Consider the following 23,901-nt stretch of genomic DNA (forward strand, 5'->3'; position numbering starts at 1 on the left):
CCTGCCCATGCCCAAATCACAAGAGGATTGACAGAGATTGGCGTGCCGTCCTTGAGCACGTCACCAAGAAGCAGCTTTGCTAAAGGGGGAAAAAATTGTCAGTATTGTCAATGATATATTATTTAGTTATGGGACTAATAACTTTAATTTGTTGACATGGCTAGGGAGAAAAAGAAAGGCTCATCTGATTATTGCTACAACCTACAAATGAATGCACGCACAATTCATCAAATCTTTTTCTGCTTGCCTATCTAAAGTTCATGGTCTTACCAATGCCGCCAGCAAGAAATGACTCGTGAAATACAGAGGCATCAACAACAACGCCAAGACCATCACTTGGAGGTAAGACAAAACCTAAAAGCAGAAGCAGAAAACCCAAGGAAAAGCCAGCTATTGGTCCAGCAGCAGCAAGCTTTAGCAGATCTTCACGATTGGATACGATGTTTCTTATCCTTGTAATAGCACCAAAAGAGCCTATCTGCCACCAAATTACTCATAAGAATTTTTGTACAATACTATAGAAGAGCATAGAAAGTGTACGTATAAAGAGTACATTTACTTAACATTTGCCAAGATAAACACAGATAAATTGTTTCAAGTTGAGATGCATGATCAAATGGATACTTAATTAACAATACGTAAATCAATTCTCTACACAAGTATGCATACTCTGAATGATTTAAGGAATACATATTACAGGGAGTAGGCAGAGAATATGGTGGACTAAATCAATGTCAGCTAAATAAAGAAACTAAGGAGAAACGTATTTAAAAGAAGATTTAACAGATACAGATTTGTATCATACAACCTGCCAGCTAGGAACAAAGAATGGAACCCCAAGCTTAACACCAATGTTCTGGGCAACTAAAAAGTGACCAAGTTCATGTATACCCAGAATGAGAGCAGTAACAGCGGCCCCAGGCAAGCCATCCTTTAACAAGTTCAGATTGTCAAAAGTTGATCTGGAATATTAATAACATCATTTGGGTGAAAAATCACAATGCAAAACTAGCTAATTAACAAAAACCTTTATGCAGCAATTGGAGGCTATGAACCAATCCAGATTTATGCAGCAATTGGCAGTTTTAATACCTCAAAAATATGCATAAAACAAAATTTACACTATAGGATTAAAAGTGCAAGAAAAACTGAAGCATCTATGTGATAAACTGATGTCAGTCAACTAGAGAATTTCTGAAAAAAGTTTATGAAATATTACATCAGAAATGAATAAGAATTCGTCAAAAGCTAAGGTATTTATTAAGAACAACCTATTAAGAAAATAACAACTAACAAAAAAGATAAATAATTTTGTACCCAACATTTTTACTAGTAAAATCTGTTCTGAGGATGGAGTAAAGTATGCTAGGTCAGTAAAGGAAACAAAGAGAACAGTTTTCGTATACTAAATTTAAACTTAAAGAGTTTAAAGAATATAATGTGGCAAATTTAGGCGAAAGAAAATTGCTCACAATAAATTAGATTGCAAAGCAGGAACATTGCGAAGCAATAACGTAAACACAGTAACAAGTCCAAAAGCTCCAGCAGCAAACCATTCAGGTACCGCTGCAAAGACAGTTAACACCAGAAGTTCAAATAATTATCTCTAACTTCATTTTCTCCAAAAAAAAAAAAATCCACTTTTTCTGCAGCCACAAGATAAGTGTACCAGTTGTCTCAGGTTGTAAGGTTGTTCTTGGAACCACTACAGCAACTGGCTTATCATCCTCAGGATTGACCAGCAGGAAAAGTTTGTATTCATCTCCGAATTTTTCCTAAAACAAAACTTGCATCCTTTTTGATATCTTATCATAACTTTTAGAAGCTTGCCCTCGTAGATTTCCTTTAAACAACACCCCACCCTAGCAGACAAACAAAAGATCGTAAAACAACAAGAACATTTTCGTGCGCAAACAGTAAAGGAGGAAAGATCGATGCACACCTCATAAGGATCTTGGCTTGTCACAAAAAAGGTATCAAATCCAAATACTTGGTTCTTAAGAATTTCAATAGTTTCCTTGGGAATTTTTATTGCATCATCCAGTTGCTGAGGCTGTTTAGAACAAAGAACGGAAATGCAGAAAATGGGTTGAAAAAACAAGTATGCCTCTTTTAATGCAGGAAGTATTAAACATATTATGTAATCACCTTCACACCTGGCAGTGGTGAACCACTGGCAACTTCAATGGTATCCACACTCTGTTACATCACAAATCCAAAGTATAAGAGATAAGCAAAAGCAGGGCTGGAGGATACAATGCCTGTCACTCCAAATGAAAATGATAGAGTTTTCCTCTTTCTATTTCTTTCTTTACATCTAACACCAAATCTGATGATGGAAGTTCAAATTTTTGGGGAATGGGAGACTGTTATATTCCTGAACTATTATTAGACTGTCAGCCAGATGCTTAAAATGCTAAACGGCAAGCAACTAGTCGTATAATGAGACTAACAAAAGTAAGTACCTCCATAAATGCTTTGGTTTCCACAAATTATACCAGATAACATAGACAATAGCTATACACATTTTCTACATTCAGGTGGCGACCAGAATCCTTCATGATCAATTAATTTTCCTGCTCCTTCAACAGTTACTGTTGGAGAAACAGAGAGGGAACAGAATTATATTTAATAGTGCCTAAAACAAAATTAGCCAGTTGCATACATCATGAGTGGACTAGATAATAAACTCAATTTTTCAAATGGATTATTGAGTACACTATATACATGACTAACAGTCCTTTGAGCAGTTTTTAAAAAGACAGAAAATAATGACTCAAGAAAATAGAATATACACAAACTATGGAAATGTAACCATTTAGGACCAAATTGCCAAATTTAAAGCAACAAAAAATAAATAAGTCAAAAATTACCTGCACATCACTTTGATCCTTATTTTCACTAAAACTATTTAGCTGTTCTACATCTTCAGACTGAGGACTACTTTGCTCAAAGGAATCTTGCAAAGGTTGTGTTTCTCCAGTTTTATGTGTTTTTTTCTCCTAAGCAAAATTGAAAAAAATGAAATGTTATTAAGGAAAAGGTAAATGGCAGCACGCAAAGCTAAGAAGCGACGACCATTCTTCATACAATGTTTTTGTGTGAATGGTCAACTAAAAAAACAATAAAAAATAAAAAACATAAACGACCCAATAAGATTGACATCTAATTTGTTGAAATATCCACATTCCAAATGAAATGTTTTGCATGTTTGGCCGCTGCTATGATAAGCATAAAATTTAATTTATAGTTTTATATCATTCAGAAAATCATTTGAGAATTCAGACCTTAGATAGCACAGAAATTACTATTATCATATCGTACTAATGTGAAAACCTATATTTCATTATCAAAATTTCAACTTTATCCAAATTCAATTGGCTTGGTTCATAAAGGCATCCATGCAATTTTGCAAAATTCCAAATAAGCCAAGTCCTAACATAACTAGAAAGAATCCATAGCAAGACAAACTTCATTTTGAAGAGCCTAAAGAGAACCAACCTGATTCCTGGAGATAAAGTCAACCGTGAAGTAGAGGAAGTTGAAAAGAATATTACTAAGAATCTTTAAACTAAAAAAAAGCAGATACCAATGATCAGAACTTGAAACTAATTGACACTAACTTCTGAAACTAAAATAACTGTTATAACAGATGCTAGTCTAATAGATATAGTGCAGCAAATTGTCAAAATTTGAAACAAACTAACTAACTATAACTAACTTCTGATTTCTAACTAACCTGACAGTTACAACAAATTAACCAACTCACAAATTCTCCAACAGATATAGTACCAAAGCAAACTGGAAGTACCTCCTCATTGTCACCCTCAGGATCTGAATGTGGCTCAGTAACACTACAAGCAATTCCTCTCTTCCCTCTTTATTCCAAAATAACATCGCCACGCAAAGCAGAATCAGTAACAATTGGGAAAAAAATAAACAAATAAACAAATAAAACGCAAATTCCACTGAGAATGGAAAGCAAAGCCGCTACCTGAAGCTCGAGCTCAGCTTGAAGGAACTCCAACGCCTTAGAGAGCGGCGAAAACCAATGGAGGAAGGAAGTTGACAACGAAGATTGAATTCAAAGCAAGTGGCGCAGCGCGAGGAGGGAACGAGATTCCCGCGAAAAGTGGCTGAAGGTGCCGCCGAGAAGTTCATGGTTTTTTCGTTCAGAGAGATAGGTGAAGTTACCTAATTAAGATGAAAACCTAGCTTCATTAGAATGAGAAATTGAAAAGAAAGATTGAATTTAAGTATTAGAATTAGATAGGTGAATTTAGTACTATGAATAGCAGAGAAGAGAAGAGAAGACAAGCTATCCCCCCTTTTTTGTAGTTACCGCGAAAAGATCTTTTTTTTTCTCGTGCTTCGAGGACATAGGTAAGCGGGAGAAGTTTTGGGTAACCAATCAGGAGTTGACACGTAAGAAGATTATGGATTGAGATTTCATTTTTTTTTTCATATTTCTGTTTTAATTGTATTTAATTATTTATTTATTTATTGCGGCATGTAACTTGCAAGGTGTGCGAATATTTAACGCTGCTTGCTTTTAGCTTGTGTTATGTCTGCACTTTTATGGTTCCCTCAATTTTTTTAACAATTAAAAAAGTAAAATATGATCTCTAATTAGTATTTTAATTTCACGAAGTTCGATACAATATTATAGTTTTCCACTTATTAAACGTTGAATACTTTAAAGTTTAAACACCATTGCTTGTAAGTAAGAAAGAAGTGTTTTGTAATAAAATTGAGACCGAATGCGTCATTCCAATAGAAAACCAAAGAAGAAAGTCGTATCACTCATTTTAAATATATAATTGTTGTGTGTATACACACATAATATATTTAATATTTTAATATGTATTCTATATGTCATATAGGTAACTAATTTAATAATTAATTTTCAATGTATATACAAAACAAAATTGTAAGATAAATAATCAATAAAAGGTTTATGTGTATATAATATCAGTAAAAAAAAAAGTAAACAAAAAAATCATAAGAAAAATCACAATTTAATCAACAACAGCCAGAACCTCGTCCCACACCTTTTCTTTCTATATTAAATGGGATATAAACTAAATCAGTTACTCAAATTGGGTCAACATCATACTAAGGTAAAGACTAAAGAGTATTCATTTAATTCATAAGTGTGTTAGTCCCTATCATCACTATCACCATTTGGCTTGTACAATTGTTCACACATCTGGCTTTTCATCCCATCTACTCTTGCGCATTCCTCTTCTGATTCTACTTTTCGTTTGGGATGCTACACTAACACTACTACTCTGCCCAAGTAACTTCTCTATGTGTTCAGGTAATGGAGGAAGAGGCAAGTGAATGAGTTCCACTTTGCCATCATCACTATCATCATCACTAATCCAACCATAGCAAGGCTTACGCCTGCGTTGCTGAACCTTCTCAGGTGCTTCCAAGGATGTAGTCATGTTAGTCTTCACAAAACTGGTCCCAACATTGTTCATATGTGTTTGTATAGTGGTATTTACATTGTCTGAAGGGTTTGGCTCCTTTTGTTCTTTTCTTTCAGCTGGAACAGTTGAATCCTTAACATCTGCAAACAACACAATGTTTGGTATTAGCAAAAGCTTTATACACAAATACGTGGTGTCTGACTTTGTGTACACCGTAACATTTTTAAGCAACTGAATATCAATTTGAGTTTAATTTACTCTATTGGAAGCTTACATTATTCATCATTTCTTTGCAGCTTAGTATACTACTTAGGATGAGAAGGAGTAAATGCCAATCATAAATCATTATTCATTCAGTATTTATGTTTAATTAAGATAGATCTAAGATTTTTCAACTGTCAAAGAACAAAGATATAGATTTAACCATTTAGGGATCAGGGATGATGTCTAAGTTGCAAAGAATGAATAATAACCTTGTTTCAGGGAATGCAAATATCGAATACGAATGCAAACATATACTTCAATGAGAGGGAAGTGATGAAGAATGGGATTCAATTACCTGTTGATTGATTAGAAGGTGGAATTGTATCTTGATCATGATCATTGGTTCGAGATGCAGAGTCCAAACCATCAGCACTAGCATGCAATAATGAAGGGTCATGATTCACCACCAGGCTAGAGGATCCAACTTCAGTGATCCCAGTTGCAAAAGTAGCATCAGCTGAAGATGTCAGAGCAACTCCATCCCTTCTTGTATTCTCCTGCAAATTTTCCTCCTTGTTCTTGTTTGGAGGAGGATTCATGTGAAGTTTAATTGTTGTATCCACAAAAAAAAAGTGGTGTGTATAGTAATCTAGGCTTAATTCATGTCTAGCATAGTTATTCATGTTATTCATTCAATTTACTTAATTAGAAAAAGAGATTAGTAAAATGTTGGTGTTCAAATACTATAGAAAACAGAATTTTCCAGAGAAGACAAGGAATGCATTTAGCAAGCAAATAAAATGAAAATGGAAACAAAATAACTTCATTGATATAATTCATCAGTAAAGACTTGATCATATCTAAGCCTTAACAATTGCCACTTCATGACAAATAATGAAGCAGCAAATGGAAACAAAATAAGAATTAAAAACCAAATAACCTTGTCTTCTTGTTTGGCAAGTATGGTTTCTATTAGGAGATTGTAAGAGCCATCCTCAATAAAAGGCCATGCTCCTTGATAAACCTGTAGATTATGAGTAAAGCAAGAAGATTAAGACTGACTACAAAAATATTATTCGTAGCACATTCTTACATCCATATCTTTCATTTAACAAATAATAATAATATTGGACTAACATCAAGAAGCTCGTTAACAGTTTCTTGAACAAGTTTTTCCTCGAATCCAAACTGCTTCATTGCATCAAGGGCAGCATCCATTCTTGAGCTTCCAACCATCTGCAAAACAGAAAAAAAAATGCCATCAAGAAAAGGGGAAATGCGAAATGATCAAAAACGCATTAAAAATCGAAACTTTATAGATATCCCAAGAAATAGCGATCAAGAGTGTGTGAAATGAAGGACCTTTTTGCGTGGTCTACCTCTTGGCGCCATGCCCTAGCTAGCTTTCTTTCTTGTTTCAACTGAACCTGGTTTTCTTGGTATGATTGAGTTGGTGGTGTTGGAAAAATAATGAAAGAGAGAAAGAGAGAAATAGAAAAGAAGTGAGTGAGTAATGAATATTTGGAGGTGGCGGATTATTCAAAGCGACACAAATAAGTTTTCCATTTGTGTGATGCAATGATGCTGTGCATTTGATCCGTGTGACAGTGACAGTACTGTGATTAAGGAATGAGTAAGACAGCAATGCATAAATATGATGGTCTTGAAATGGAAATGAGGAAACTCAGTGGAAGTTATAGGCTCTGTGCTCATACTATGAACATGAAAGGACGAAAGGATGAAAGTTGAGATAATTTTATAGTTTTTATTAAATATAAGTTTTATTATCTTTATTTAAAAGTAATTAATTTTTTATTTTATTATTTTATTAATTTTTTTATTTTAGAAAATTTTGATCCAAAAATAAATGATATATGACTAAATTTAATAAAATAAAATATATTTTTTAACCATCTTCAATTTTTTTATATAAACATGTGCTTTATATGATTAATTACTAACAAATAAATAAATATATAACTCATATTTTATTAAATAAGTAGCTAAATTGATCCAAAAATAATTCAAATAATTTATTTTTCAATAAAATTTTATTAATTTAGAAGTTCTATAACTTTTCTGTCAAATAGATTAACTCTTTCAGTGCTTTTAAGTGAAATTTTTAATATATATGTTGGATAAATAAATTTTAATGAATTTTATTATAAAATAATTAAATCATTAAAAAATATTATTAGATCACAACTTATTTTTTCTTAAAACAATATTTCATTTCAAACAATAAAAAAAAAACTTTGTTAAAAATCAAAATACCTTATCAAAAATTCTTTAAAATCAATCGGAGTGTTTAGTCCACTTCATTTTATCAAGCAGCTCAAAAGCATAAAATAAAGATGAAGATGAATAAATTTTTTAATTGTAATAAAATAAGTTTATTGTGGTAAATAAGAGAATGAAAACAAAACAAAAACAAAAAAAAAGTGAAAAGTTCTTGAGCAGAAATTATTTTTTATATTGGCTTGATTTTGGTCACGGCCTTAGTTGATAAATGATAATGAACGTGTGGGTAGTAAGTCAAAGTTTTTCCCATAAAATAAGGGTCGTTTAGAAAGTTTTAAAAGTAATTTTTTAAACTTTTGACTTATGAAAAATAATAGTATTAATGTTTGGTGTAATTTTTAAAATTAAATTTTAATTTTCTAAAAAATTATTTAAAAATTTATAGAGAAGTTTAAAAAATGACTTCTCTCATAATACTACTATTTTTTATTACATTTTTATAAAATAAATAATTTTAGAACTAAAAATCCAAATACAAAATAACTTATTTATAAACTATTTTTAACATAGTTATTTATTATTTAAACTATTTTTTTAAAATGAGCTTAATTAAACTGTTTACCCAAATTATTTAAGTAATGACGCTAACACCATGCAAACCGCAAAAAACTGCAGATGCAACATGTGTTATTGGAAATAAGAATGAAAAATGAATAGAATCACATCACACCTTCAAGTTTTCTTTTAAATTTTGAAGAGGCAAAAGTTTTTCACTAAATTTATAAAGAGTTTTCAATTTTTTCAATGTGTTTGTTTTTCAATGTCAAAAGATCCTTTTGGATATATAGACGAAGATTGCCTATTGTATTAATATGTAGACAATACAGCAAGGAATTTACATCAAAAAAACTTAAAAAACTTCAAACATACACTGATGTCAAAGACTAAAAATCAACATTTTAACAATGAATTGGACATTGGGCAAGATATTGTTCCAACTATTGAATTTAAATATTTGATGAGATATTAAAAACAACTTCTATAAAATTAAAATTATAAAATAAAAACATGATTTTATTGTCATGAATATTTAAGAGTTAGTCATATTTTATTATCCATCTGAATTGTGGATGTTTTTTTTTTTTTGGTGTATTAACATGTGAAAATAATCCCTGAAACTAAGAGATTTTGAATTTTGCATAGAAGCAAAAATCACATGATAATCCTCATTTTTTATGTTTTTGGTATTTTTTTGTCTTCTATTCATTGTTTATTCAATGACAGAAATTTAGATGATAAAATATCACAAATTATACCTATCATGCAAATAGATTACATCATTTGAAGGTCTTATATGAGGATATATTCTAATGCTAGGGAAAAAGATAAAGAAAAATGTGACAAAGGAGTACGTGCACTCAATAGTGGATTTGATGATGTTGAAGGAGAGGCCACATTTCACTATAGTGATGTCGTATTTGATGTCGTTGATGCATTTCGCAGCGGTTTAATTTTTTATTTAAAAAAAGGAAAGCTTTTTTGCACTAAGCGAGATGCATTCTTTCAAAAATTTTTAAGATGCTTTTTTTCATTGTGCGAGATACAAATAAAAATTTTTTCAACTCCGTTAGGGAGATAATGAGAAATTTTGACAATATGTACAATAGGTTTTAAATTTGATCCAATATAAAGAAAAAAAACACAAACAGTTATTTCAAAAAATTAACTATCCCAATCATAATTTACCAAAAGAATTCACCCAAACACTCTATTTCCCCCAAATTGTATGCCACCCCCACCCTCATCAATCATCCCACCTCTCCGGTGTTAGAAGCTTCTTCATTGGCCATCAGTGTCTACCCCTGTAGCCCCCTCTTCCATCACCGTTGCAGAATCGTCATCAAACAATCATCCACGTAGTTATTAAAATAATCATCCAAAAATGACCATCCAGCGTTTGTTAATTGTATATACTTAAACTGAATCAAACAAAATAACTATTCAATTAAGAATTAAAATAACCATCTACATACCTAATGAATTGAACATCTAGCACATTTGCAGGGTGAAAAGAGTCAACGGTGACACATGGAGATAGGAGAGGATATCCGGCGACGGAGCAGCCATGCAACGACAACTTTGACTAGACGAGGTTGCAAATCTGCTCCGTAGTATTAATCAAAGTTAAAAACTAAAATACCTTAGAAATGTAACGTGACAATGGCGGTTTTGTTGTCAACCAGGGATGGGGGCGTCCATAGAAGAAGAGGCTGCAAGTTAGAATTTGCCGGTCTTGAAGTTGGCTTTTAGAAGAACATTTGTGGTCTGATCGGGTGCTATGACAATGATATTTGTATTGAATGGTTTTATGTATGTAGCATTAGCCTCAACCATCGTGAGTTTGTGCGCTGCTACTTTGAAGAAAAACTCTTCATTCTCCGCACCATTTATTAGCGGCGTCGGCTGGGCGGTGTCGGATCAACTGCGGGGGAAGGGCTGCACGACTGGCGTGTTGAAGAGCTGCACAAATGCAAACTACGCAACGGTGCTGCTCAGTGTTCGCGGTGCGCACCGCAGCGTCAGCCAGAGCTATGGACAATGGCGGCTGCTGTCGGTGGCGGCGTGGCACCGGTGAGACAAGAGGAGACTATGCGAGAAAGAAGTCACATCACTTGGGGGAGAGGGAGGCCAATTTTGCGTGTAAACTGTTATACATTTTTATTTATTTTGAATTTTAAATCGAAAAGTATTAAAAATTAATTAACTTAATTATCATTTGATGTTAATTTCAATTTTACTCTCATCGAATACATTGAATACTAAATTCATTAGCTCTTTATATTTTCTTTTAAATTATTAAATTTTCTCGGACTGTACAAAAAGGATTTACCATTCCTGAGATGGAGAATAACGTCACTCAATCTCATTTTAGAATACATCTCCAATAATATTTTCATATCAAAATTTTTATGCCAGATTTGAGATAGTGGGTGTAGAAATCAAAATCAAAGAGAAAATACACCATGTTGTACGTGACAGATTCAAAATTTTTACTATGTAATATTGCTATCATCAACCAAGACAAAGACATTGTTTAATTGGTTGTATAGTCTATTTGATTCTCTCTTGGTATTTTAAGGAAAACTATAACTCTATAATATAGTAACTCTACTTTTAAAGTAGTCACAATGGATATAAATAAATGGTGAATACTATGGTGTCTAAAAAGTGGTATTTATTTATTAAAAAAGGTTAAAAATTATTATTTAATTTAAAAGATATAAAAATAAATAATTTTTAAAAAATCAAAACTTATTATAAAAGATAAGTTAAATAAAAACTCATAAGTACCATAGAATTGGCCTAAATAAATATAATAGATGAGAGTATTGAGGTGAGATTCTTCCAACATTTAAACATATCCGATGGTGATGGATGGCTTTTGTTTCTGAAAATGGTGAAAATAGTATAGATAGAGTTGACGCCTGATCGACATATTCAGTGGTTATTGCTACATAATTTTGTAATAACGAGTTATTGCCGTATTGCATTTTTCAACACTCAAGACCCCATGTCTAAATCAAAGAGACTTTTGAGCTTCCATTCCCCATGGTACGGTCACATTTTTCTCCATCACTACATGTTTTGCTCTCCTTCCCAGCAATTCCTCATTTGCGTAGAATTTTTTGCTTAATCATCTTCTTTCTATTAGTAAATCTTTAGAATAATAATCTACCAATAACAAACATATTGCTCTTTGCCAAGATATTTTTTCGGGTTTGTTTGCCAAGATATTAATTATATAAAAGTAATTAACACGGAAGAAGAAACGTCATTAATTTATAATATTTAAATAATTAATTTAATTGATAAAATATTTTAAAGACGAATTTTAAAAAAATCATTTTTTTAAAAATTAATTTAACCACTAGCTCTAAATAAAAAAATTATTAAGAACTAATTTAACTTATCACAAATTATTTTATTAAAATTAGATAATATTATTATTTATTGATAATGCTTTTTATACGATTTAATTTTTAAATGTCTCAAAAAAAAATAACAATTGACCTTGACCCATAAATTTCTTAAGGTAGCGTTTGGTGGAGAGACAGAAACAAAAAGATTGAGACCGAAAGACAGAGACTAAGAGACAAAGATTGAAATAAATCTTAGTATTCTGTTTGATGCAAAATGGGAAACAAAATGAAACTCTAATTTAATTTACACAAAAAATAAAATTAAAATTAATTAATTGAAATGAGAGTATTTTAGGTATAAAATATTATTAAAATTTCAGTTTCTATCTCTAAAAATTTTAGTCTTCTGTGTCTCCACTTTTTGAAAGTATTAAAATACTGAACTTTTAAAAATAAAAATAGAAATTTTAATATTAATTTCTAAATCAACAAACATAATATTGAGTTTCAATATTTCAGTCTCTATCTCAACGTCTCAAAACAAAACAAACGCTACCTTCTAGAGACATGTCCATCTATGAAACAAAATCTGGACCAAATTTCTATAAAATTTGGCCTAACCCGAGTATGAATCAAGCCAAATTCTCTTTTGATTTTCCATGATATACTATAAAGTATAAATAAGGAGCAAGAAATATGTTCTAAATATGCATCCAAATCCTAATCTTCAACTCTTGAACTTCTACCAATTTAATCATTGAAGTCTTTTAAGGTATCCCACCATCATTTACTTGGATCATTTTTCAATTTAAAGTTCATCTTTTATGGCCTGAAAGCTGACTTAGCTAATGATATAAATTGGCACCTCCGTAACACTTTTAAATTAAAAAATAAGGAATTAGCTAACAGATTATCATTACTAAATATTTTTAAATTTTTAATTTTAGAAAATATATAATAAATATATTAAAAACTTAAATTTTATATGTTTTCTATAAAACTTCATTTTTAAAAATGTGTACTTATGAGTTTTGACATATATTAACTAAACACAAAAAGATAAACAGGGTTAATTATTTTTGGTAAGAACTAAGAACTAAGAAGAGAGTAAGTGTTTGAATATAGCCATATAGGGTTTTATTGGGTCTACATATATTGGGCTTTTCTGTTGTATTGGGCTTATATTCATTATAATAGAATATATTCCTACTTAGGGCTTTCTTCCTCCAATATTACAGAAAAATCCTCAAGCCCAAATCAGCAATTTTGAAGCCTTGTAGGCACAGATATCTCAAGGGCTGTTTGAGCATGTCACCCAATAAACAAAATGTTGACCAAAATTTGACCCACAGAAGAAGTTTTCCCGTGACTCACCCGAAGTTGTAAAAAATAGTAAAGCAAATTGGAAAGCTAAACACATTATTTTCACAAGTATCCTAATTTATTATCAAGGAACAACTGATTTGGCTCCAACTTTGTGATGATCTCTTAAATTCAGGACCCAAAAAAAGGAATTAGCCGAGTTTTACATACACTCCCAAAGCCAACTCAATACTGGTCCTTGCAAATTGGGCAAAAATTAATTTCTAGAACAATAAAAAAAGAATTAAGTATGATTTTGGTCTATAAGGTATAGGTTAGAAATTTTTTTTCATTCTCGACCTTTTTTCGCATATAAAATCATCCCGTTTAACTTGGTTCTAAAATTGTCTTTACTTTAAAGACCAAAATCATACGGAGGTGGCGCCAAAAACGGCAGATGTGAATCATGAACAGTTTTTTCTTGTTCTCTTCTCCCTTCTCAGGAGTAGAAACACTCTCTTTCTCTTTTTTTTTATTTTATAATTTTTTTTGCTATGGATAATTTGATCCAAAATTTTCATATTTAAGTAAAAAGAATGATTTTAAAATTTGGTTTTAAACTTTATGAACGATTTTGTATACAAAAAAAAAAAAATTGGGGATGAAAAAAAATTCAACCTATACTTTAAAGACCAAAATCATACTTAACAGTTATTAAATAAATCATTATTCTATTTATTATTATTAAAGCAAATGTCTGATATTCCTAGTTAGATATTGTTTTTTGTATAATTTTCTTCCTTAGGCTGTGCAACACTCCTTTTCTTTTGGATTGTTTCACATATAATATACAATATTTCTATTTATCATGAAAGGGAGCTTTCCATCCAAATAATATCAAACAGAATAAGAAACATATGGACAGTTCATTTTACTTATGGAATTTTCAATCAATGATGGGAACAAAACAAAATAGTATATGTATCTATCATTGCCATAGGATTGGAGCATCTTTATGATTTTCTCCTTAATATAAGGTACACCGTAGGATTCTATATATATTTCAATACAAGACTCATATTAGAGAAAAAGGTAACAACTAAGCAAGTCGTGTTATGTATTGCAAAGGCTAAGATTCAGAGAATAGAGATATATTAAAGTTGAAAGGTACAAACACCAAACTCAAATGAGCCTTACAAAAATCCCTCAATTATTGCATACCAAACTCTATAGACTTTCCATGTCATACACACCAAGATGCCTCTTCATTCTTTGGTAAAATACTAAAATTCTATATTTATATTTTGAATAGCCAAATATTATATGTAATATAGGACTGAACCTAATAACCAAGGACATAATGATCATGGCCTTAAGTGAACAACCTAAGGGAATGATCAATTAAGAGTATAAAAAAAGTGGTAGCTATAGCCAAGAGTCTCAGTTCAGCATCTAATCATGACAAATTTCGTCATGAATTCATGTTTCACATGAATAGGTTTCAAAGACGGGAAACAACATATAAAGTAGGTTTTCTATATATCATAATATCTTTAATATAAATCAAGTAAATTCCTAATCTTGATCTCTAACAAAGAAGGAATTTGTTATATATATGTACTATACTAATATATAGGAATGACAATTTAGACGGATCTAAATTGACTCGATCTCACATTGTCTTAAATAGCAGATTTTTCAACAGTTGACCGGATGTAAAACGAATTTAGATAAAATTTGTTTGGTTTTTTGTGTTGTGATGAGTTTAGTTTTTCTTTAATTTATGACTATTTTGATGTTTTAAGACTATTTGTATGGTGTGTGTTGTGGCGATGAATAAATAATTTAGGATTATTTTTTTGTTTAATTATGTTTGTGAAGAACTTAATCACGTCTACAATTTTATTGATTTACTCAATTCAATTTGTTTATCTTCATATTATAATTTTTTTTAAAAAAATTTAGAAATTAACCATATTTTTTGTTCGAGACCAAACAAGACTGGATAGATATATACTTGGAATTTGGGTATGAGTATGAGATAAAAATTAAAATATTCGTAGGTAATAGGAAGAAAGTGGCGCGACACGTGGATATTCAGGGTGGGTAGGTAATTAAATATATGTCCCATCTCGGAAATTGATCTCTCCATTTTTTTCTGTTATTAGGTTGAATAAAGTGTAATCTCTCACCTTTAACTCTATAAGTATAATAAAAAATAAACGAGAAAAAGAATGTAATAAAGGATGAGATCTTCCATTAAATACTATCCAATTTTTTTGTTCATTGGAGAGGATCCACTCCCATCCCATCTCATTTCATTGCTTTTTCAATGAGGGTCTATTTATCGACTTTTTTTATTAACTAAATGTGATGTTAGTTAAAATGGTAAATATTAGACCTAAATTAAAAAATTTTGGATTCAAATCTTAGATATTGCAAAAGTTTAAGTATATTTTTATCTTTAAAATTTAGTTTTTTTAAAAAATTTAGAATAAATTTAATAATAATTACATAAGAATAGCCTTTAATACAAACAAATTAAATATAATTATCATATATTGTTGAATTTGTTTTAAATTTTTTAAAAATTTAGCTGTTCGAGTAAATTTGATGCAAATAAAAAATTTTTAGAATAAAATTAAAATAAAATAAAATTTAGATATATTTTTTAAATTTTTGTCAAGTTTTAGAAAAAAAATGCTTTATCTTATATTAGGTGCTCTTTATTAATATTTATTATATAATATTTTAGTCTTTATTTGAGTGGAGGCATTATTAGAAACATGCAGACTTCAATTGAGACTGCCAGTCAAATGCAAAACATCATCCTTACGTTAACAAAGGCATGTTTTTGATTAACCACAAAATGATTAATTCAGAATGAAATCAACAATATTGCCTTTACTACTAAACAAGGAGAACACCACCATTAACAATAATAATGTGTCTCTACTTGGAGATTAAAAAAAGAAAAAAGTGGAAGAACACTATAGAGAAAATTCATATAGCTCACACCACACACAAAAGGGGGAGAAATACTAGCTAAATGACTATGATTAAAAAAAAAGTAATAATAATAAGGAAAAAGAAACATATATAAAATAAAATGTTCAATGATGAAGTGTTGCTGTGTGATTGGAGGCAGAGATTTTTGGTGGGCATTGGTAGCACTTAGCAAATAATCCAAATGTGTCAACTTGTTTGATGAAGTTAGTCATGCTTGCCCACCCTCCAAATCCAAACCCTACCACAAATACCCACACCACCACAAATGCATTCACAACAAACATTACTGTCCAATTTGGAATGAACACCGGCAATTTCTCTGCTGCATTCTGGTCCAAACAACAACGGAAAAAAAAAAGTAAATGACTAATTAACAATCAATTAAAAAAAAAAAGAGATTTTGAATTTTTCGTCAAATTAGGGTTATTATTTCTTATTTTCGTATCGTACATCGAATAATTTCTTGTTTTATTGAACTAATTATTAGTATGATTGTTAGAGTAAATGAAAAATTCTTGCATCCTATTAATATTACAAGTATGAAGAGTACATTTGTGTATGAAATTAGTTTCACATAAAAAAATAAAAAAAAATTATAAGATCAGAAACTCGTCAATTTAACATTTTAAAATTTTGAGTTTGATACAGGATCTTCTAAAAATATATAGTGTTTTTTTATGACATCTATGCTGTGGTTATGGGATCTACATGCACCATTAGTTCCTTGTGCAAGATATTTTATAAGAACCTGAATAGGAAGAGGGAGAGTTGAGTAGAAGGGTCAACGTTAGGTTGGGCATGGCCCATATCATTGTTAAAAACTTAAAATGTGGTTTTGTATAGTTATGAATGGTAATATGACTATAGCATATAAACTCATGAGTGACAAAGAAATGACACCAACCCTAAAATTATAATATCAATTTCGAATAATTAAATACAACTAGTGAGTGGGACTAGGACTTATACTGCCAGTGACATAGGAAGTCACTTCCAAAGTTAAATCATTAAGCTAAGCTGGAATCATATCCTCTAAACACATGTTCACCACCTCACAAAGAGTTTCAAGAATCCATCATCTACATAGGTGGGTGCTTTCTAAAATCAAGCTCTTATCACTATCTTCAAACTTAATAATTGTTAGTAAGGGTTTAATTAGTTTCATTTCTTTATGGTGGCTTATCATATAATTTTAGTCGTATACATCACTCTCACTGTTAGATAAAGTATGGAACTCAATTAATATGGATTCTATATTCCATCTAAAAGATTGAGTTTGCTTGATGTACCCCCCAAAAAAAATTGATAAATACAAAAAGTTATTTCTATGATAAGATCTAATCTTAAACTTGGACCTCTGTAAAATCCTAATGCACCATCTTTACTCAAAAACTTTATGTTTAAAAGGTATTTGCTTTTTGTGTAGGGCAGAAAGCACATCGCCAATTAAATTTCCTTGTACTATTATATAGGTAGCTACAACCTACAAGCTATACATAAAGTTATGTCTAGACTTTTTATTAAAATCCTCTCAGTAATGATGTTAATTGTTAGCAATGTTATAAATGAATATCTGTAAAAAATATTATAAATAAATATATAATATTAGATGCATTTCAAATATTTTATAAATACCGTGTTTCAATAATTTTAGTCATTAATTTTGATCATAAAATATATACATGATAGATATCAATAACTAAAATTATTAAATTATTAATATTTTTAAAATTTTTAATTTTTTTTATAATATTAAGTTGTTGAATAACAGGTAAATTCATTTCTTTTTAATAGCCACAATTTATTTTTAAAAGATAAAAATTGTGATAGAAAATACCGTCATAATTTCTCAAATTGAATTACCTGAATTTTTAATAATAAAATTTAAAACGACAAAATATGAATGAAACAAAAGAAGAAATCAAAATAATAGAGAGGAAATCCAGATAGATTATGCATTAGGTAGAAAGATATAACTAGAAACAAATTAAAGACATTATATCATTTATGAAGCGTTATAAGTATTATAAGAATATATTTCATTAGTTTTAATTATATATATATATATAATTAAAATCAATAATAACTAAAATCACTGAAGAACTAGTATTTTAAAAATATTTGAAAATTTTGATATCATTTATGATGTATATAGATAGCTTGGAACATTTACCTGTCTAGCAGAGGCAGACTTGTAAGTAAGCATATGAGCAGAAGCAGGGATGATATAGACTGTGAAGCTAACCAAAAGTGCCCCAACAGCTGAATTTATGGGTCCAAAGAATGGGAAAATTATGGCCAAAAACCATATTGGTATCACCACTGGTAACCTTGCTAATGCCCTTAAACATATGCTTTTTGTGTCATGCATTCCTATCACTTTCTCCCACACAAAGTACAATGGTGTGCATGCAAATCCAAATGTTATGAACTGCCCATTTCAAATACAAACTCATCAACACCAATTATGCACTCACAGTTTAAAGAGTTTTATATACTATTAAAAAATTTTAAAAAATGTTTAGAATATTAGTGTTCCAGTCATTTTAATCGTTGATTTTAATTAACATATATTGTATACAAACTACTTAAGTCCAATATATATACGGACCTGATGAATGAGCATTAAGATTACGCCGGCGTCGCGCCAGCCGGAGCGGGGAAGAAGGGAGAAGGCATTGGAATGGTCTAAGAGTTGGTCACCAAAGGCCCAATAGACAGCAATAGCAGATGGAAGAGTGAGGGTGAACACATAGAGAGTGGCAAAAAGATAGATATACTTGAACTTTTGAGGTTTCCACATTGCATGCATGATTTCCCTGCCATAGCCACATACTTCCATATTAGAAAAAGAACCAATGTTGCTCCAAATTGAAAATCAAATTCAATTTTGTCATTATTGTTAGTAAAAAAAAAATGGTTTTATTCCAATAATTAACGTTAACTTTACCTAAATTTAGATTCTTGAGAGACAAACTATCATAAAAGTCTACATTCATTTTCTTTTTCACAATCCAAAATATTTTGTATTTATATGTCTGATCTCTGAAGTTACCCATTCCAGTAGTTTACAACTGCACTTCATTTAATTCCATTCCTTTTGTCGTGAGAAAAGTAAACTAGCACATACCATGAGGTAAAATGTCATAAAAATATGATACATTGATGGTATCTTGGAGGAAAAGCAAAATGCCAACATCTGAACAGAGTTTCACATTAAATATATCTACTGCTCTACATAAATAATAATACTAATAGTAATTAAAAGAATAAAGTTCAACTACATGGGTCATTAATTTTTTTAATTGATTAATGGCAGAGTATAATTGTAATCCAAGACAGACGACACTAGTTAGTGTGTGACGGTTGTTCAAAAAGTGCAAGATTTACTGTTTGTCTTATTTCCAAAGTCTCAATTTAGAATGGGGGCAAAAGCTGCTATTGAGGAAAAAAAAAAAAAGTGGCCGTGCAAATGCAATAAACTTACCACTATATAACTATCTTTAATGTTTCATTGTCCTAGACAATAAAGAAAACTATCATCATTGTTCTGTCTACTTAACAAGCAAAAGATTAGAGGGGGGAAAATTGTTTTAAATTTTTAATACATTGACCATGTACATATTTTATATTATTATTTAATTAAAATTATATTTCATTTAAAAAATATTATTTTATTAATATGATAATACATGATTAAATATGATTAATTAAATTAAATGATATATAAATGCAAATGATTAAAGGTGCTTACACTGTGACGGCATGGCCGCCGAAAGTGTAGAGTATGTTGGTGGCGCCTGTGAAATACAAAACCAACTTGTTTGGGCCCGTGTGACTTACATTTTCAACCTGCAAAATTTTATACAATTCTAAAAGGAATAAAATAATAATTAATACCTGATTTTTTTTTTAATTTTTCGTACAAGCAGATGGACCCCGCAATAGAAATGTCATGTCCTTGGTATTAAATATTAAAATAAATATAAAAATTTTAATTTTTAATTAGTTAATATGGATTAAATTTTATCCTAAAATTATTTTTTAGAGAATTTAGAATTTAGAAAAAAAATAATTGATTTTTTAGTTAAACTTTAAATGTTAACGTAAATATAACAAGATCCAGAAGAATTTTCTGAGACCGACTTAAAGTGAATAGAGAAGTTTATCAGATTATTGTCTATTGATGGATTTTGTACTATTATTTAGAGTATTTGGCAGAAGAAAAAAAATAACAGGATATTCAATAATCAAGAAGTAGGTGTTACGAAAGTTATCAACAAGTCGATTAAGAACTATAAAGAATAGGTTGCTTTTGATTATTCTAGTTGTTGATGACAATGTCAGACATGACTGTAGTTTAATTTTTTTGTTTTGTTACTTAGTAACTACTCCACTTTGTTATGTTGGGCTTTTTGTTTTAAAAAAAAAAACAGAAGAAAAATTAAAGATTTAAAATCATTCTGTTAATTATTTTTTTTTTTGTATTTAAAAGAGTAAACATTTAAATATATATTACTTTTTAAAAATATAAAAAAATAATTTTTTATTTAAAAATGAGAAGAATAATTAGACAATTACCTGGCCATGAAGAAGGGCAGCAATGGTTAAATACCAAGCAGTGTAGGTGGTCATGGCAAGGCCAAGGAAGGACCAAATCCTGTAGTTATGAAATGATGGTATGAAGACTGTGGTGGCACAGCATGCTCCGAATATGTATGTCCAAGTTCTCTTATCCAAGTGATCGTTTATGTAGTATATGTTACTGCAGAATGCATAACATTAGTTAGTCACTAAGCATCTTCTAATCTAATATAAAATTGGAAATTACTATATGAAACCTTGCACAGGCTATGAGCTGGATAACAGATCCAAAGAGTAGAAAAGTGCAGTTGAATGCCAATCCAACGGCTTTCCAGTAAGGTCCCAGGAGTCCATCCAACACCTCAAACCACTGCATCATCCATCATATCAAATTATCAATCATATTCGCAGTTTTGACGCCTTGATAATTGTTTTGGGACAAAAATTTAAAATAAAATAAAATAAAATATATTAAAAATTTATGTGAAGTTGATGTCTGAAAATCGTTAAATGATTTGATAATTTGACTAAATTGTCTTCTAATGGCTCTTAGCTATCAACTTCACATGAAATTAACTGTACTTGAGTTTTTTCTATAAAATATATGTTAAAAATATTTTAATTTTGGATAAAAATTGTTAGTTTTTAATTTACTTGAAATTAATTTCAGTAAACAAGAATAAATACATAATTTTTTTTGTTGAATTGTGTTTATTTTAGGATAAATTTGGTTAATTAGAAGTCCTATATTTTTTAATTATTAAATAAAAATAAAGATTTTTATATTTTAAAAAAGAATATATATTTATATTTTTATTCATTTAAACATTAAAAATAATTAAAAATAAGTTAAAATTCCTAATTATTGTTATAAAAGAAAAGTTCAATTAAGAAGCTATTTTTATAGCCAATTTCAGCTAGTATGCTTACTTTTTCAATGTACAATAAAAAGGGCATTAATGTCTTTTTGTTTATTATTTATGTATTAGTGTCAGTCATATCCTTGGTTCTACTAAGCACAACCTTAATATCTCTTTATCTTTCTATTACGAGACACTGTACTCATCAAAGAGGCAAAGACAACAATATAAAGATGTGTCTGGTAAATGAAGAGCTTGAAGGAGAAGGGAGGGGAAAAAAAGAGTTAGTGAATAAAGTAGAATTGAAACCCAATCCTTTTTCACTCAAAAAGGCAAACTTGTAATCACAGCCTTAAAACAATTTAATGGTGGTTTTTCCTTGTTTGTACAGTAAACTAAACTCAAAGCTGAGAAAGAAAAAACTCAAACCTGAATGACATGGTTTTTGAAGCTGACATTCTCTTTCTCCTTGCGGGTTCTGTACTCAATGTAGAGAATGCTTATCAAATAAGCAGTCCAACTACCAAGAATTCCATAGAAGATTTGTAGTATGATTCCTGAAAGCATCCCTAGCTGTGAGAATGAGTATGGCAGTGTTAACAGAACCTGTGCTACCTGCAATATATAACAAACAAAGACAATAATCTCAGTTAGTTAGTTAGTTTCAACAATTATGAAATGAATTGAAACTGTTTTGTGTATATACCTGATTTGAGGCACAGCTGAACCAAGCATCATAAGCAGAACCACCATGCCAGAGAAGGCTTTTCAAGGAGGAATGTGAACCTGAACCACCACCTTCTTTCTCCAACTCTTCTCTTTCTTCTCTTTCAATTGTTTCATTCAGGCTTGACATCATGGTTTCTTCACCTCCTTGCTTCTGTCTTGACATTGTTTTTATGGTGATAAAGATCTGAAGAAGAAGAAGAAGAAGAGATCACATTAAACAGTGTTAAAATCAAGACATGTACCAAACCCCATGATCAAAACACAAAAAGGAGATACCGAACCGTGTATGATAAACAGTAAAAGCTACCTAATCTTAGTCAATAATGTTGCTTTGTGATGAAAGGAAAGGTTTTTTCTTTTCTTTTTCTCCTCTCTTGCTGCTGATTGACAGAGAAAATCATAGGCTTTTTTTCCACTCTGATCCTACTGCCAAATAGAGTGAAGACCTTAAATCCTAAAAATTAGACTTGTTCTTTTTCTTCTTTTGTGATCTGTGGTGATATATAGCTGAGTTGCTGTTAAGGTAAGAAGAGTCAATAAGGTTCTTAAATGCAGTTTTTTATTTTCCCCCCTTTTTTTTTTTCTTTCTGTACAAGGAATTGGCAGTGAGCTGGTAGTTTCAATGCAAAAGATATCAATGATAATAATAATAATAACAATAACAATAATAATAAGTAATCTTGTGGTGGAAAATTAAACCCTGTAAGGAAGCTAAGTAAGCACAGAAAGTAGTACTATGTTACTACTGTTTTTGATGAAGGGGGTGTTGATGGATGGTGATTGTTGGATTTGGAGGATCAAGATCTGACACAAAAGGGGGGAAGTAGTAGTACACCTGAACTCAGAGAGAGAGAGAGAGAGAGAGAGAGAATAAGAACAGTTTGTTATTGGGTATATATTGAAGTTGGAAGATGAAAATTAATGAATGAAACCAATGGGTTTGGTTTGGTTGTGATGTTGCTTTGGGGGGTTCTCTCTTATAGTTGTGTACTTTGTGATGTCTCTCTTTTCTTTCTCTCTTATGTTCTGTTCTCTGAGATGGTCCTCATCACAAATAATGTTACACACAAGTGAAGTAGTAAAAATCATATCTTGCTCTTCAATCTTCATGGATATCGTTTTAGAAAGCAAATTTTAATGTAATTTTTTTTATTTTGTTTAGAAAAATAAGATGTTTTTACTTTTTAAGTTTGGTGCATTTATACCAAATGAATACTTTCTATGATTTTTTTTAACAATGATAGTAAAATTGTCCAAAAAAAATATTTAGAGATTAACTAAATTTTATTTCGATCTTTTGTATACATTTTTTGTAATATTCATAAAAAATTAAATCAAATATATAATTTGTTTGTCGTTTATGAAATAATAATACACTTTGTCATGGCTAAATAATCTTTGGAAAGCTAATATGTCATCTCTTTTTCTTGGAGATCATTTTCTCAAAAACTAAAGGATGTGTTTGGTTGTACTTTTATTTTCAAGTTTTTTTTTTAGCATTTTATGAAGACAAAAGAAAAATAATAAAATGTATTTACAGTTTTTATCTCCTTTTTTTTCACAAAATCATAAAAATTAAAAATATTAAAAATAAAGTCGGAAAATAAAAACACAAAT

General features: G+C 30.2%; 4 protein-coding genes across 6 annotated transcripts in view; all 4 read right to left on the bottom strand.

Annotated features, from left to right (window-relative positions):
• Positions 1–1,947, bottom strand: part of LOC107457710 (probable zinc metalloprotease EGY2, chloroplastic) — a gene marked incomplete in the record, with an annotated part of 2,633 nt that extends 686 nt beyond the window's left edge. Inside the window, 6 exon segments of the mRNA XM_021126663.2 lie at positions 1–79; positions 271–478; positions 809–962; positions 1,473–1,566; positions 1,670–1,775; positions 1,876–1,947. Coding sequence (XP_020982322.1) covers positions 1–79; positions 271–478; positions 809–962; positions 1,473–1,566; positions 1,670–1,775; positions 1,876–1,947 — 713 coding nt within the window.
• Positions 1,787–4,280, bottom strand: LOC110273931 (probable zinc metalloprotease EGY2, chloroplastic). Its single transcript, XM_021127430.2, has 6 exons — positions 3,995–4,280; positions 3,812–3,878; positions 2,874–3,002; positions 2,157–2,199; positions 1,943–2,053; positions 1,787–1,862 (listed from the first exon to the last, which is right to left on the bottom strand). The coding sequence occupies exons 1-5, from the start codon at positions 4,159–4,161 to the stop codon at positions 2,037–2,039; spliced, it is 423 nt and encodes a 140-aa protein (XP_020983089.1). The 5' UTR covers positions 4,162–4,280; the 3' UTR covers positions 1,787–1,862; positions 1,943–2,036.
• Positions 4,281–5,113: 833 nt separating this feature from the next.
• On the bottom strand, positions 5,114–7,250 carry LOC107457680 (uncharacterized). Of its 2 annotated transcripts, none has more exons than XM_021127431.2 (5): positions 7,019–7,250; positions 6,777–6,875; positions 6,580–6,663; positions 5,995–6,217; positions 5,114–5,575 (listed from the first exon to the last, which is right to left on the bottom strand). In XM_021127431.2, the coding sequence occupies exons 2-5, from the start codon at positions 6,873–6,875 to the stop codon at positions 5,202–5,204; spliced, it is 780 nt and encodes a 259-aa protein (XP_020983090.1). In that variant the 5' UTR covers positions 7,019–7,250; the 3' UTR covers positions 5,114–5,201. The 2 variants fall into 2 exon arrangements, with proteins under 2 accessions (XP_020983090.1, XP_015931334.1); XM_016075848.3 differs by having other exon boundaries at positions 7,002–7,250.
• Positions 7,251–15,914: 8,664 nt separating this feature from the next.
• On the bottom strand, positions 15,915–23,307 carry LOC107457709 (auxin transporter-like protein 1). 2 transcript variants are annotated; one of them, XM_016075872.3, is made up of 9 exons: positions 23,020–23,307; positions 22,262–22,468; positions 21,985–22,170; positions 20,953–21,065; positions 20,693–20,876; positions 19,866–19,963; positions 18,723–18,930; positions 18,285–18,542; positions 15,915–16,440 (listed from the first exon to the last, which is right to left on the bottom strand). In XM_016075872.3, the coding sequence occupies exons 2-9, from the start codon at positions 22,445–22,447 to the stop codon at positions 16,216–16,218; spliced, it is 1,458 nt and encodes a 485-aa protein (XP_015931358.1). In that variant the 5' UTR covers positions 22,448–22,468; positions 23,020–23,307; the 3' UTR covers positions 15,915–16,215. The 2 variants fall into 2 exon arrangements, with proteins under 2 accessions (XP_015931358.1, XP_015931357.1); XM_016075871.3 differs by having other exon boundaries at positions 22,592–23,305.
• Between the last annotated feature and the right edge of the window lie 594 nt (positions 23,308–23,901).

The sequence above is a fragment of the Arachis duranensis genome, chromosome 7, assembly GCF_000817695.3.
Source record: "Arachis duranensis cultivar V14167 chromosome 7, aradu.V14167.gnm2.J7QH, whole genome shotgun sequence".
Lineage (NCBI taxonomy): Eukaryota > Viridiplantae > Streptophyta > Magnoliopsida > Fabales > Fabaceae > Arachis > Arachis duranensis.

Coding starts and splice junctions, on each gene's coding strand:
- LOC110273931 (XM_021127430.2), bottom strand. CDS start 4,161: ATGAACTTCTCGGCGGCACCTTCAGCCACTTTTCGCGGGAATCTCGTT. Junction 3,879..3,994: donor AAGCTGAGCTCGAGCTTCAG/GTAGCGGCTTTG, acceptor TTTGGAATAAAG/AGGGAAGAGAGGAATTGCTT. Junction 3,003..3,811: donor CTGAGGGTGACAATGAGGAG/GTACTTCCAGTT, acceptor AATTTTGCTTAG/GAGAAAAAAACACATAAAAC.
- LOC107457680 (XM_016075848.3), bottom strand. CDS start 7,031: ATGGCGCCAAGAGGTAGACCACGCAAAAAG. Junction 6,218..6,579: donor TTGCCAAACAAGAAGACAAG/GTTATTTGGTTT, acceptor CCTCCAAACAAG/AACAAGGAGGAAAATTTGCA. Junction 5,576..5,994: donor ACCTTCTAATCAATCAACAG/GTAATTGAATCC, acceptor TGTTGTTTGCAG/ATGTTAAGGATTCAACTGTT.
- LOC107457709 (XM_016075872.3), bottom strand. CDS start 22,447: ATGTCAAGACAGAAGCAAGGAGGTGAAGAAACCATGATGTCAAGCCTG. Junction 21,066..21,984: donor TCAAAAACCATGTCATTCAG/GTTTGAGTTTTT, acceptor TGGATGATGCAG/TGGTTTGAGGTGTTGGATGG. Junction 19,964..20,692: donor CTGCCCTTCTTCATGGCCAG/GTAATTGTCTAA, acceptor AAAATTTTGCAG/GTTGAAAATGTAAGTCACAC.